Raw genomic sequence first — 12964 nt, 5'->3', positions numbered from 1 at the left:
ATTCAACAGAGGGCCGCGTTTCTGCAGGTTTTTGTTTTTTCCTTCCAATTAAGACCTACACAACCAGGTGAGGGGAGATCCTTATTAATTAGTGATCTTAACTCGTCAATCACGCAGGGTGGAGCAAAAACCTGCAGACACTCCTCGCTCCTTGGAATGAGTTTGACACATGTGAGTTTGCAAGTAGGAAATGTCTGAGTTTCCTAGTTCCCGAAAGGAAGTGAGCGCTGCATAAACCACAGAATGAGTTGTTAATGTGTAGCATGATTCCGTTTTTTTTATACAGACTAAGTCAAACGTACCATACAGCAATAACCTGTGTGCACACAGCGTATGAATTGGCAGCATCACACGCGCTGGAAAATCTCCAGCCCACTTTTCAGATCTGCGTGGCTGTGGTAATGTCGCGTTCGAATGCTAGTCAGAACTAGAAAACTAAAATGTTCGACTTGCTAACCTAGGTGAAAGAATCGGATCCCGAGTTTATCCCAAGTTTTCCACTTGGGAGGTATCAGAATCAACCAATAGGAAGCTCTACGCAACAATTGTGCATTTTGATTTTGGTACACCAGAAGTACATTAATTTCCAATGGAACGCTGTGCTTGCATAGCAGACACAGTTGTAGTGAGTTCTGTGTGGTGCACACATTGGATTTATCGATGCGTACATGGCTTGATAGAAATGGTAGCAGAAGGTGAACGCTGAACTTTTCTTGCACACATCCAGATGATGCTGRGTACCATTTTGTGTAATGACACTATCGAGATGATCAGACATGAACTCCGAACTAGGACATCTCCGACCTCCGACTTCAGTGCATTCAAGAGAACTGGGAACTCGGGAAAAAACGAGCGCCGACTGGGAAAATCTTTGACAGTCATCCAACTCGGAATTTCAAGTCGGAAACTCGGGCATCGTGGTGCTGTCAAGACAACTGGGAACAAAAGGTCAAATCCTGACGTCAGTGATTTTCAGGTCGGAAAGTCAGAAATCTAGAAAGATGCCTGAGTTAGATGACCATCGGAGCTCGTTTTCGAGTTCCCAGTTGTCTTGAACGCAATGAAGTCTAAAAGCCGGATATTTCCCAGTTCCGAGTCCCCAGTTGCTTTGAACGCGGCATCCTAGTGTTACGACTTTTCCGACCTGAAGATCACTGACGGCACGATTTTTCCCATTCTGGGCTCGTTTTTTCCGAGGTCCCAGTTGTCATGAACGCACCATCAATTCCGTATTCTTGCCACTAGTTTCATACTAGCCTACGTAGTTGATATCACCTAGAGAACGCAGTGACACGGWCAGCCAATTCTTCTCATTCGACCAGCTATAATAAATCCTCATGGAAAAGGTAGAGATGTTACGAGGTAAGAAAAAAATGTAGCCTATGTTGTTCAAACATTTCAGACAGAAAATAGCCTAAAAGGAATCGGCTTATCATCCCCGTTATAGCCTACAGTCAAACTTTGGGGGTGGGATGATGGCTTATGTTTCGTCTGTCGTGTGTGACATAACTGTATGTAGGTTGCTAATGCTAGTGCTTTTTTTTTAAACGTTTATAGAACAGGTTTATTTAGCTCGACTTTACTTCATTCCGCTATCTCCTTGCGAGTCGCAACTTTATTTGAAGTATGTGGTGTGTCGCGAATGTCGTAGTGGCTACAGACAGCAGCCATATGTGTGGGGCTTCAATGTTGTTATGATACATGTGACACTAACCGTGACGTTCTCTACGATGAGATAGCTTAGTGTGTTGCTTACGGTTTTTCACAATGAAGCGTGTGGTCCTTTTGTATTTCTTAACTGCGTGTCAAGGATTGTTCTAGTAAACCGAGGGCATTTGTATGACGTTAACACCTTTGTGCCCCTCCATGTACCGACTTTCTCGGTCTTCCTAGACTACTATTTATAGTTAATTTACACATGTGTTTTGTCAGTAGGACGTGTTTAAACTGTGCTATCTGGTTGCCAATGCATGGTTTATGATGGGGATAGATGAAGCAGGTGCAGGCTCTAGTGGCAGCGTGACGAGTCATTTTTTAAGTATGATTTTGACAAGCATGTAGGCAAGTCGTGTATTCAGAAATGTGGTAATTTTTGTTTTGGATTTTGCACATTTGATTTAATAAATGTCATCCTATGATGTTGAATGAGCCTGTTACCTCACCTGCGTGTAGCACACTCATCTACTTTCCTATCTGTTCTACCTTACCTTCTGTCTGACAAGTAATCTGAGATGGTCTTTAGAAGAATGGCTTTCCCAGCCGATGAGTACTGGCTGAGGATGATGAAGACGAAGAAGATACAGGGGTCACCGCAGCAGTTTCAGGGGCTGCAGGGACCTCTGTGATTGCTGACCCCACCTCATCTCTGACCTCCCCAGCTCTGTATTGGCTGACCATGGCCACTCAGAGGACACCCCTGGTCAAAGACTTTAACTACTTCATTACCTGCTACCTGTGCAGAGGTTACCTGATCAAACCCACTACGGTCACTGAGTGCCTGCACACATGTAAGTAACACACACATGCGCACACACGCACACAATTCCTGTGCTCCAGGTAATGCAACATTGTAGTGTATTCAAGTTTTAGCATGGCTTCTAAAGTTTTAATTTCCACTTCCCTTACGAAAAAAGTTTCAACCCCCCAAAAAATGTTAATTAATTATAATCCACATAATTGTCCTGTTGCTACAGGATTATTTTCCTGCTGTGAAAAACTGGTTAAATGAAGATATTACGCATTCTTCTCTATACGTCCCCTCACTCCCATCTTCTCCCACACACACTCGAAGCATCTTACACAATATAATAGTAGTGTGATTTTTCTTGTTTTCCAGTTTGTAAGAGCTGTATCATCCAGCACTTTGAAGACAGTAATGACTGTCCCAAATGTGGCATTCAAGTCCATGAAACCAACCCTCTAGAGATGCTAAGGTATGACACATACAAACATAGTCCTCCACTAGCTTTGACCATCTCTGACAGACAACAACGCTCTTAGAAAAAAAGCTGCTATCTAGAACAAAAGAAGGTTCTTCGGCTGTCCCCATAGGAAAGCCCTTTGAAGAACCCTTTTTGTTTCCAGGTAGAACTTTTTGGGTCCCATGTAGAACCCTTACCGCATAGGCTTCTACATAGAAACTAAAAGGGTTCTACCTGGAACCAAAAAGTGTTCTCCTATGGGGACAGCCGAAGAACCTTTTTGAAACTCTTTTTCCGAGTGAAGCTAACAACAAACACTTGGCCTTCACTTTGCTTTGAATACTGCAAGTGCACTGTCAGCACAAACCACAGCCTCCTCTTTCTCTTTACCCGTGTCACTTCCTCATCTTCACTGGTCCTCTCTCTTCTCAGGTTGGACAATACTCTTGAGGAAATCATTTTCAAGCTTGTACCTGGATTACGAGACAGTGAGTTCTTGTCATCTAGGAAAAAACTGACATATTTCAAAATGATCTCTCAGTCAAAGTCAATACTTTCAATCACTCTTTAGAGGAGACTTGTCATTAGATGTAATGAGACTCATGAAAGTACCTTGTACTTCTTCTGTTTTCTTTATGACTGTGTGTGTTGACCAGAAGAGGAACAGCAGGAGATTGATTTCTGGAGGAAGAATAAATCCAAAGAAAATGGACAAGGTACAGAATAAGTCTCAGTAACGAAGTCACAATCACAAATTGTACTGTGTTTTACTGTAAAATGTAAGTATGTCATTACACATGAATAATGCACTGATATTGGACAACCTCTTTCAGCTAGGCTTGCTAGTATTATCTCCTAAAATCACATGTGCTCTGCTATCCCACAGGAGACGGCCTTGGGTCTAAGAGGCTTGGGCTCAGTGATGATGAGGATGGTGATGAAGATGGTCAGGATTATCACAGGAGCGACCCCCAGATAGCRATCTGCCTGGACTGTCTCCACAACAATGGACATGCTGCAGATGACACAGTGAAGGTGTGTGTGTGTAGCAGTTTCATGCCCATAGGGAGCACGTGCCCCCTCAGATTTGTCCTGTTTAAAAAATAATAATAATACAAAAACATATTTTTTAGTTTTTTTTGTGTGTTTTCTCTGTAATGGTACTAGCCAGCTAGCAATTTTATGAAGTTGTCTTTAGCTAGCCCAGATAGGTTCCCAATCTCCCAACCTCATAACTAGCTACCAAGAAGCCATTTCAGGATATCAATCAAGTTAGAGTAGCTAGTTTGTCTGTCTATCTTAGTTGGCATGCCTGCTGGCAAGGTTGGTAGACTTTAGAAAAGCAAGCAATTGCTAAATTGTTGTAATGTAATCCAAGATGGCGTAGCAGTGTAGACGTGTATTTTTTAMTGCTCTCGTGCACATTGTATTTTTTCGTACTTCTTGTATATATTTATTATTATTTTTTCTATCTCTTTTCGATTTTCAATTCGATTATACCTTCCGGTAACCTACCTCACCCAATGTGGTACGGAATCGCTATCATTTTTTATCTTTGGAACACATRCACYAACCCCCAGTAGCTAACCAGCTACAAGCTACCAGCTACAAGCTACTTAGCCATTTTTAACCGATGCTAGCAGCTTTTACCGTTGGAACTGTGGAACATATTCAAGAACCCCCAGTAGCTAACCAGCTACAAGCTACCAGCTACAAGCTACTTAGCCATTTTTAACCGATCCTCAGCAGCTTTTACTTTCGGCACAGACACCAGCCCTGTTATTAGCCTGGATATTACTCACCAATTTAACAGCATCGGACTGTCTCTCGACAACAACGCCGGATCCCTGCCGTAATCCCTGAGCCACTACTTCTGATCCTCACAGCTAGCCTGCAGCTAACGCAGCTAGCACAGCTAGTGCCACTGCTACGAAGCTAGCATCAGTTAGCAAACACAATTCTACAATCACAACCTCTCTCTCGCCATCCCGCCTGGATTCTCTGTCGACACGTCCACATCTGGTCTGCAGACGAATACCCCATCCGCTGTACCCTCAACCGGCCTCCGTCTGAGCAGACCCCCTTCGTCTGAGCAGACTCACCCCCCCGGCTACTAACTTTAAACACCGCGTGCTAGCTTAGCGGCGACTTCCCTGCTCCATCTACGGCTGCCCCCTGGACACTATGATCACCTGGCTACATAGCTGATGCCTGCCGGACTGTCCATTAATTTACGGTACTCCATTCTGTTTACTTGTGTTTTATCTGTCGGCTCTTGTGTTTTAACTCAGGCTCTGTGTGTAGTTAATTCGACCCTCTCTGCCTAGTCGTCGCCATTTTTACCTGCTGTTGCTGTGTTAGCTGACTAGCTGCTGTTATCTCACCTGTTTGTTTTAGCTAGCTCTCCCAATCAAGACCTGCAATCACTTTATGCCTTACTGTATGTCTCTGCCAAATATCAATATGCCTTGTATACTTGTGTTCAGGCTAGTTATCATAGTTATCATTGTTTTGGTTTGCAATGGACCCCGTAGTTCCACTCTCCGTACCTCTGATACCCCCTTCGTCCCACCTCCCACACATGCGGTGACCTCACCCATTGAGACCAGCATGTCCAGAGATACAACCTCTCTTATCATCACCCAGTCCTGGGCTTGCCTCCGCTGTACCCGTGCCCCACCATACCCCTGTCTGCACATTATGCCCAGAATCTATTCTACCACGGCCATAAATCTGCTCCTTTTATTCCTTGTCTCCAACGCTCTAGGCGACCAGTTTTGATAGCCTTTAGCCGCACCCTCATCCTACTACTCCTCTGTTCCTCGGGTGATGTGGAGGTTAACCCAGGCCCTGCATGTCCCCAGGCACCCTCATTTGTTGACTTCTGTGATCGAAAAAGCCTTGGCCTCATGCATGTCAACATCAGAAGCCTCCTCCCTAAGTTTGTCTTACTTCACCGCTTTAGCACACTCTGCCAACCCTGATGTCCTTGCCGTGTCTGAATCCTGGCTTAGGAAGGCCACCAAAATTCTGAGATTTCCATACCCAACTATAAACACTTTCCGTCAAGATAGAACTGCCAAAGGGGGAGGAGTTGCAATCTACTGCAGAGATAGCCTGCAAAGTTCTGTCATACTTTCCAGGTCTATGCCCAAACAGTTCGAACTTCTAATTTTAAAAAATTATCTCTCCAGAAATAAGTCTCTCACTGTTGCCGCCTGCTACCGACCCCCTCAGCTCCCAGCTGTGCCCTGGACACCATCTGTGAATTGATCGCTCCCCATCTAGCTTCAGAGTTTGTTCTGTTAGTGTACCTAAACTGGGAATGCTTAACACCCCGGCAGTCCTACAATTAAGCTAGATGCCCTCAATCTCACACAAATCATCAAGGAACCTACCAGGTACAACCCTAAATCCGTCAGCATGGGCACCCTAATAGACATTATCCTGACCAACCTGCCCTCCAAATACACGCCTGCTGTCTTCAATCAAGACCTCAGCGATCACTGCCTCATTGCCTGTATCCGCTGTGCGTCCGCGGTCAAACGACCACCCCTCATCACTATCAAACGCTCCCTAAAACACTTCTGCGAGCAGGCCTTTCTAATCACCTGGCCGGGTACCCTGGATGGATATTGACCTCATCCCGTCAGTTGAGGATGCCTGGTCATTCTTTAAAAGTTACTTCCTCACCATATTAGACAAGCATGCTCCGTTCAAAAAATGCAGAACTAAGAACAGATATAGCCCTTGGTTCACTCCAGACCTGACTGCCCTCGACCAGCACAAAAACATCCTGTGGCGAACTGCAATAGCATCGAAGAGCCCACGCGATATGCAACTGTTCAGGGAAGTCAGGAACCAATACACGCAGTCAGTCAGGAAAGCAAAGGCCAGCTTTTTCAAGCAGAAATTTGCATCCTGTAGCTCTAACTCCAAAAAGTTCTGGATACTGTAAAGTCCATGGAGAACAAGAGCACCTCCTCCCAGCTGCCCCCTGCACTGAGGCTAGGTAACACGGTCACCACCGATAAATCCGTGATGATCGAAGACTTCAACAAGCATTTCTCAATGGCTGGCCATGCCTTCCTCCTGGCGACTCCAACCTTGGCCAACAGCCCCCCCCCCCCCGCTGCTACTCGCCCAAGCCTCCCAGCTTCTCCTTTACCCAAATCCAGATAGCAGATGTTCTGAAAGAGCTGGAAACCTGGACCCATCAAATCAGCTGGGCTTGACAATCTGGACCCCCTATTTCTGAAACTGTCCGCCCCCATTGTCGCACCCCTATTACCAGCCTGTTCAACCTCTCCTTCGTATCATCTGAGATCCCAAGGATTGGAAAGCTGCCGCGGTCATCCCCTCTTCAAAGGGGGAGACACCCTGGACCCAAACTGTTACAGACCTATATCCATCCTGCCCTGCCTATCTAAGGTCTTCGAAAGCCAAGTCAACAAACAGATCACTGACCATCTCGAATCCCACCGTACCTTCTCCGCTGTGCAATCCGGTTTCCGAGCCGGTCACGGGTGCACTTCAGCCACGCTCAAGGTACTAAATGATATCATAACCGGCATCGATAAAAGACAGTACTGTGCTGCCGTCTTCATCGACCTGGCAAAGGCTTTCGACTCTGTCAATCACCATATTCTTATCGGCAGACTCAGTAGCCTCGGTTTTTCTAATGACTGCCTTGCCTGGTTCACCAACTACTTTGCAGACAGAGTTCAGTGCGTCAAATCGGAAGGCATGCTGTCCGGTCCTCTGGCAGTCTCTATGGGGGTACCACAGGGTTCAATTCTCGGGCCGACTCTTTTCTCTGTATATATCAATGATGTTGCTCTTGCTGCGGGCGATTCCCTGATCCACCTCTACGCAGACGACACCATTCTGTATACTTCTGGCCCTTCTTTTGGACACTGTGATAACCAACCTCCAAACGAGCTTCAATGCCATTCAACACTCCTTCCGTGGCCTCCAACTGCTCTTAAACGCTAGTAAAACCAATGCATGCTCTTCAACCGTTCGCTGCCTGCACCCGCACGCCCAACTAGCATCACCACCCTGAGACGTTCTGACCTAATATGTGGACATCTATAAGTACCTAGGTGTCTGGCTAGACTGCAAACTCTCCTTCCAGACTCATATCACACATCTCCAATCCAAAATCAGATCTAGAGTGGCTTTCTATTTCGCAACAGAGCCTCCTTCACTCACGCCCCAAACTCACCCTAGTGAAACTGACTATCCTACCGATCCTCGACTTCGGCGATGTCATCTACCAAATGGCTTCCAATACTCTACTCAGCAAACTGGATGCAGTTATCACAGTGCCATCCGTTTTGTTACTAAAGCACCTTATTCGACCCACCACTGCGACCTGTATGCCCTAGTCGGCTGCCCTCGCTACATGTTCGCCGTCAGAACCCACTGGCTCCAGGTCATCTACAAGGCTATGCTAGGTAAAGTGCCGCCTTATCTCAGTTCACTGGTCACGATGGCTACACCCACCCGTAGCACGCGCTCTAGCAGGTGTATCTCACTGATATCCCTAAAGCCAAAACCTCATTTGGACGCCTTTCCTTCCAGTTCTCTGCTGCCTGCGACTGGAACGAATTGCAAAAATCTCTGAAGTTGGAGACTTTTATCTCCCTCAACAACTTTAAACATTGCTATCCGAGCAGGCTAACCAGTCGCTGCAGCTGTACATAGTCCATCGGTATATAGCCCACCCAATTTACCTACCTCACCCTCCCAGCATATACTGCTTTTATTTCCTTTTCTGCTTTTTTTGCACACCAGTATCTCTACTTGCACATGATCATCTGATGATTTACCACTCCAGTGTTAATCTGCTAAATTGTAATTATCTGATTTATTGCCTACCTCCTCATGCCTTTTGCACACATTGTATATAGATTCTCTTTTTTTCTTTTTTTCTACCATGTTATTGACTTGTTTATTGTTTACTCCATGTGTAACTCTGTGTTGTTGTCTGTTCACACTGCTATGCTTTATCTTGGCCAGGTCGCAGTTGCAAATGAGAACTTGTTCTCAACTAGCCTACCTGGTTAAATAAAGGTGAAATAAAATTAAAATAAATAAATAAATGTACTGAATATGACTCACATTTAATTTCAATCTTTATATTTTTTTTTTTATCAGATGCAGAGAAGCATATTTAGTTTCTTTAAAAAAAGAACCACCAGTCAGGAGAATACAGACAGCTATGCAGAAAAATAAACATTTTTGACAGAATTAAGCATAATGATTATGGCTCTAGATTGCAGGAAAAAGCAGTTTTGGGTGTTTGAAAAATGCTAAATTCTAGAACCTCTCCTCACATTTTGTGCCCGCTCAGATTTTTGGGGTGTGTGTGTGTTTGAATGTTTTTCCTCTTCCGATGGGAGTGTTCTGTGTGAGTGTTTCTTTCAACATGCTCAGGGCCAGTTCAGGTATTCTTTGCGTGTACTCTGTGTGCTATATGAATGTACAGTAAACATACTCCTGTTGTTTACCCCAGTGTTTAATGAAGAAGTTCATTCGCTGCTCTAGTCGAGTCACGGTGGGAACCATCAAGAAGTTTCTCAGTCTAAAGTTAAAGCTGTCAAGCTCTTGTGAGGTAAGATTACAATGTACATAACTTGACTTTATATTATACTGCTGATGGGTATAGAAAAGGGAATAATGTCTATAAACGTGCCTTTGTTTACGGGCGAGCGAGCACGTGTGCCTCTCTGTGTCTCTCTCTGTGTGGGTGTGTCTGTCCTCTCTCGCTAGCTGGATGTGCTGTGTAACGGGGAGATCATGGGTAAGGACCACACTCTGGAGTTCATCTACATGACCCGCTGGAGGCTGCACGGGGACAACGTGAGTCTCTTATATCATGTCCTGTTTCTGTCCTTTCCTCCACACTTCCCCTGTCTCATCCGGTTCTTAGATAACCTGTTATTGATCATGTTCTCTCTGGCATGCCCAGAAATCTTCCATACCCGCCCTAATAGCCAATACACCGTAGATCACGGCTTGTCAAACATTCCACGAGGGGTTCCAATCCGCCCCGTTGGTGGTTTGAGTAAATTTTATTTTATTTTGGGGGGAACGAACAAACTCAATACACATATATWTTTTTTAATGGACCTACATTCATACACTTTCTTGTCTGTCCAGCTCGCTAATAATCACCCAAATGAAAGCTAGACAGTCAGAGAGCATAGAAAATTCCAGAAACGAAGGATAGGACTATTTCTGGCAAATTTTGATGGTGAGGAAATATACCACAGTTTCTGTGCGGCGCCCTGGACCTTGTTGAAGACCGAATGRGCCCTTGGGAAAAGTGCGTTTGACACCCCTGCCATAGATAGAGCTCATTACAACATAGGATTGTGTTATCGCTATGTCATTTCCTGCCTGTCCCTGCCCTCCGACCAGCTGTCTTTACTTTAGCAGTTCAGCTTTAGTTGTTCCGTCTTCTTGCCCAACTGTCACTAGTACCACGGTCAGGCATTAGACCTATTAAAGGGGCTGATATTAAGCCTTGTCATGTTGCCACATCCTGAACAACTCGCTCATGTTAAACAGAGAGCCACGTGGATGGAAAGAAGCACCGAAAGTTGAATGATATTGTGCTCATCAGCCTATGAATAATAAAGATTACCTTAAACTACAGGTCTCCCCCCCAAAAAGAGGGAGGGGGGGGGCTTTTTACCCATTATACCAGACTCAGGCCCTGACCTTGTGCTCACGTGCCACACCAGACTAAGCCTAGTAGAATTCAACAATAGAGATGTGTGTAGCGTTACAAATAAATCTKGACAGTGTTTTATAGATGGATATCCAGCAAACCCCTAGGAATCATCAGTAGCAGTAAGGTTTGGACTGACTGCAGATAATTAATTGAGACATCCTAAAAGCATATCTTAATGTTTTGGAGCTCTGCTACCTGGCCCTGACATTATACATCAGGTTAGGGCTGGGTAGGGCRTGTTTTTTTTCTTCCAATAACTAGGGTACGAGCCAGGCTTGGGTATCATTTTAGAATGATTAAATTGATCACTAACATTTTGAAGCGGAGCCATTTGGTCCCTACTGCTCTGCTGCTCCGTATCTCTACAGTCATAACTTACTGTCATAACATGGTGTTAGAAGTGCTTCAACCTCGTTAAATATTAGACCAGAACATTGTCAAATATTAGACCAGAACATTGTCAAATATTAGACCAGAACATTGTCAAATATTAGACCAAGAACATTGCAAATATTAGACCAGAACATGTCAAATTTTAGACCAGAACATGGTCAAATATTAGACCAGAACATGGTCAAATATTAGACCAGACATGGTCAAATATAGACCAGAACATTGTCAAATATATAGACAGAACATTGTCAAATATTAGACCAGAACATTGTCAAATATTAGACCAGAACATTGTCAAATATTAGACAGCAACATTGTCAAATATTAGAAGCAGACATTGTCAAATATTAGACCAGAACATTGTCAAATATTAGACCAGAACATTATCCGAGTCGACAGGAGAGATTACTTCACAGAAAATAATAATAATCAGTGAGTTTTGTCAGAGTTTAGAATGATTCAATAGTAGCTAGTTAACAGCTCTCTCTCCTCTCCTGAACATCCAAGCGTAGCCGTTTCTATGGATACTCACACACGCAGAGAGCACATGGAGCAGATGCAGAGCAGGGACAGACAGAGATGAGCAGCTAACAGAGAATGTTATTTCCGATTTCAGGTTCGGGCCGGGCCTTAAATTAGGGTTGGGCCTGAATGTTGCAGGCATGTCGTTGGGCTTAAATGTCATGCCTGTGCAGGGCTCTAATCTGAATGTCCAATACTGCCCCCTGTCTTCTTTCAGCTGTCAGCCATAGGGTTCTGGGATGTTTCACAGGATAGTGTGTTCTCTTCTTAAAACACCATACATGAGAACTTTGGCTTGAAGTCAGTTGAAAGAGGCAATTCTGTCTCTATGTATCCATTCCTGTGAAATATGGGCCATTTGAGATGGAATTGCAAAGCTCATTAGTTAAATACACTCGTCAGAACGTGCCAGCATCTACTAGGCTATTTACTTTGCAAGTTGTCTTTGTATAAACTTCCAGGAAAATGAAAATAAACAGCACTGTCTTTCTACACTCTCCTCAGACATATCCCATGGTCCTGGAGTACAGGCCACGAATAGACTTTGGCTGAACAAAGCCCTTGAGAAGCCTTCATCGACAAATAAAAGCAATGACTGGATGTGCATCAAACTGAGGCCAGGGACTCATCCTTCCCAACATTTTTGAACTTTTGTTTAATTTTGTTGTGTCCTTCATTGTTGAACATTCCGTGCTCTTGGCCAAAGTGATCTTCAAGACAAGTAACTAGCGAGACAAGCTTAGCTGAAACATAGATGTATGAATGTATCCAAATGGTATTTATTAGCCAGGTACTCGGGTATCCTGGTAACCCAGCCAATGACAAGGATTGACCTGCATCTACATGATGAATACAAGTTGGTGTGGACAGAAAATTAAATGGAAAGAAGAATAGGTAGGAATCAAGCAACTCCAAGGCCTTCCAACAGATGCCTGACTGTTTCAACAAGAAAAGTAACATTTAAAAAAAAAAAAAATTAAGCCATTTTCTTCTCTTTATAAAATGCACATAACATATCCACAGATTTGCCCACAATCAATCAATTGACCGAGCACCTTAATGTTGCCAAAAGGTTTCAGAGTCTAAACCGAAGCTCATTCTTCTTCATTCTGTCCCATGCTCAGTTATTATAACCAGTCTGACATGTTGCTGAAATCAACAAGCACTCTCTGGAAGAGGCTCGGGAGCCTGCGTGATGGGAAGAGAAACGTTAAGCCTCTTTTTAACAAACACACACAAACACACATACACACACTCACTCAACCCAAACTGCAGTGTGATTACCCTGGCTCCTGCCAATCTCAGACCTGCACTAATAGCTTTTTTGGCACCGGTCAGAGTGACCAGGTATTACATTTTAGTTTTTCAGATTAATCTTAGTATC

At 44.2% G+C, this 12964-nt stretch overlaps 1 protein-coding gene across 3 annotated transcripts; it reads left to right on the top strand.

Moving 5' to 3' along the window:
- The first annotated feature begins 1232 nt into the window (after nucleotides 1-1232).
- Nucleotides 1233-12537, top strand: LOC111968051 (polycomb group RING finger protein 5-A). Of its 3 annotated transcripts, none has more exons than XM_023993576.3 (9): nucleotides 1233-1362; nucleotides 2379-2507; nucleotides 2837-2933; nucleotides 3354-3409; nucleotides 3578-3637; nucleotides 3808-3956; nucleotides 9442-9540; nucleotides 9699-9788; nucleotides 12085-12537. In XM_023993576.3, exons 1-9 carry the CDS (start codon nucleotides 1338-1340, stop codon nucleotides 12130-12132), a joined length of 753 nt encoding a protein of 250 aa, XP_023849344.1. In that variant the 5' UTR covers nucleotides 1233-1337; the 3' UTR covers nucleotides 12133-12537. The 3 variants fall into 3 exon arrangements, with proteins under 3 accessions (XP_023849344.1, XP_023849345.1, XP_023849346.1); XM_023993577.3 differs by having other exon boundaries at nucleotides 1244-1362; nucleotides 3581-3637; XM_023993578.3 differs by having other exon boundaries at nucleotides 1263-1362; nucleotides 2223-2507.
- Nucleotides 12538-12964: the final 427 nt, after the last annotated feature.

The sequence above is a fragment of the Salvelinus sp. IW2-2015 genome, linkage group LG8 (assembly GCF_002910315.2).
Source record: "Salvelinus sp. IW2-2015 linkage group LG8, ASM291031v2, whole genome shotgun sequence".
Lineage (NCBI taxonomy): Eukaryota > Metazoa > Chordata > Actinopteri > Salmoniformes > Salmonidae > Salvelinus > Salvelinus sp. IW2-2015.
Note: the sequence above shows the minus strand (reverse complement) of the source record. Positions and strands in the feature narration are given on the sequence as shown.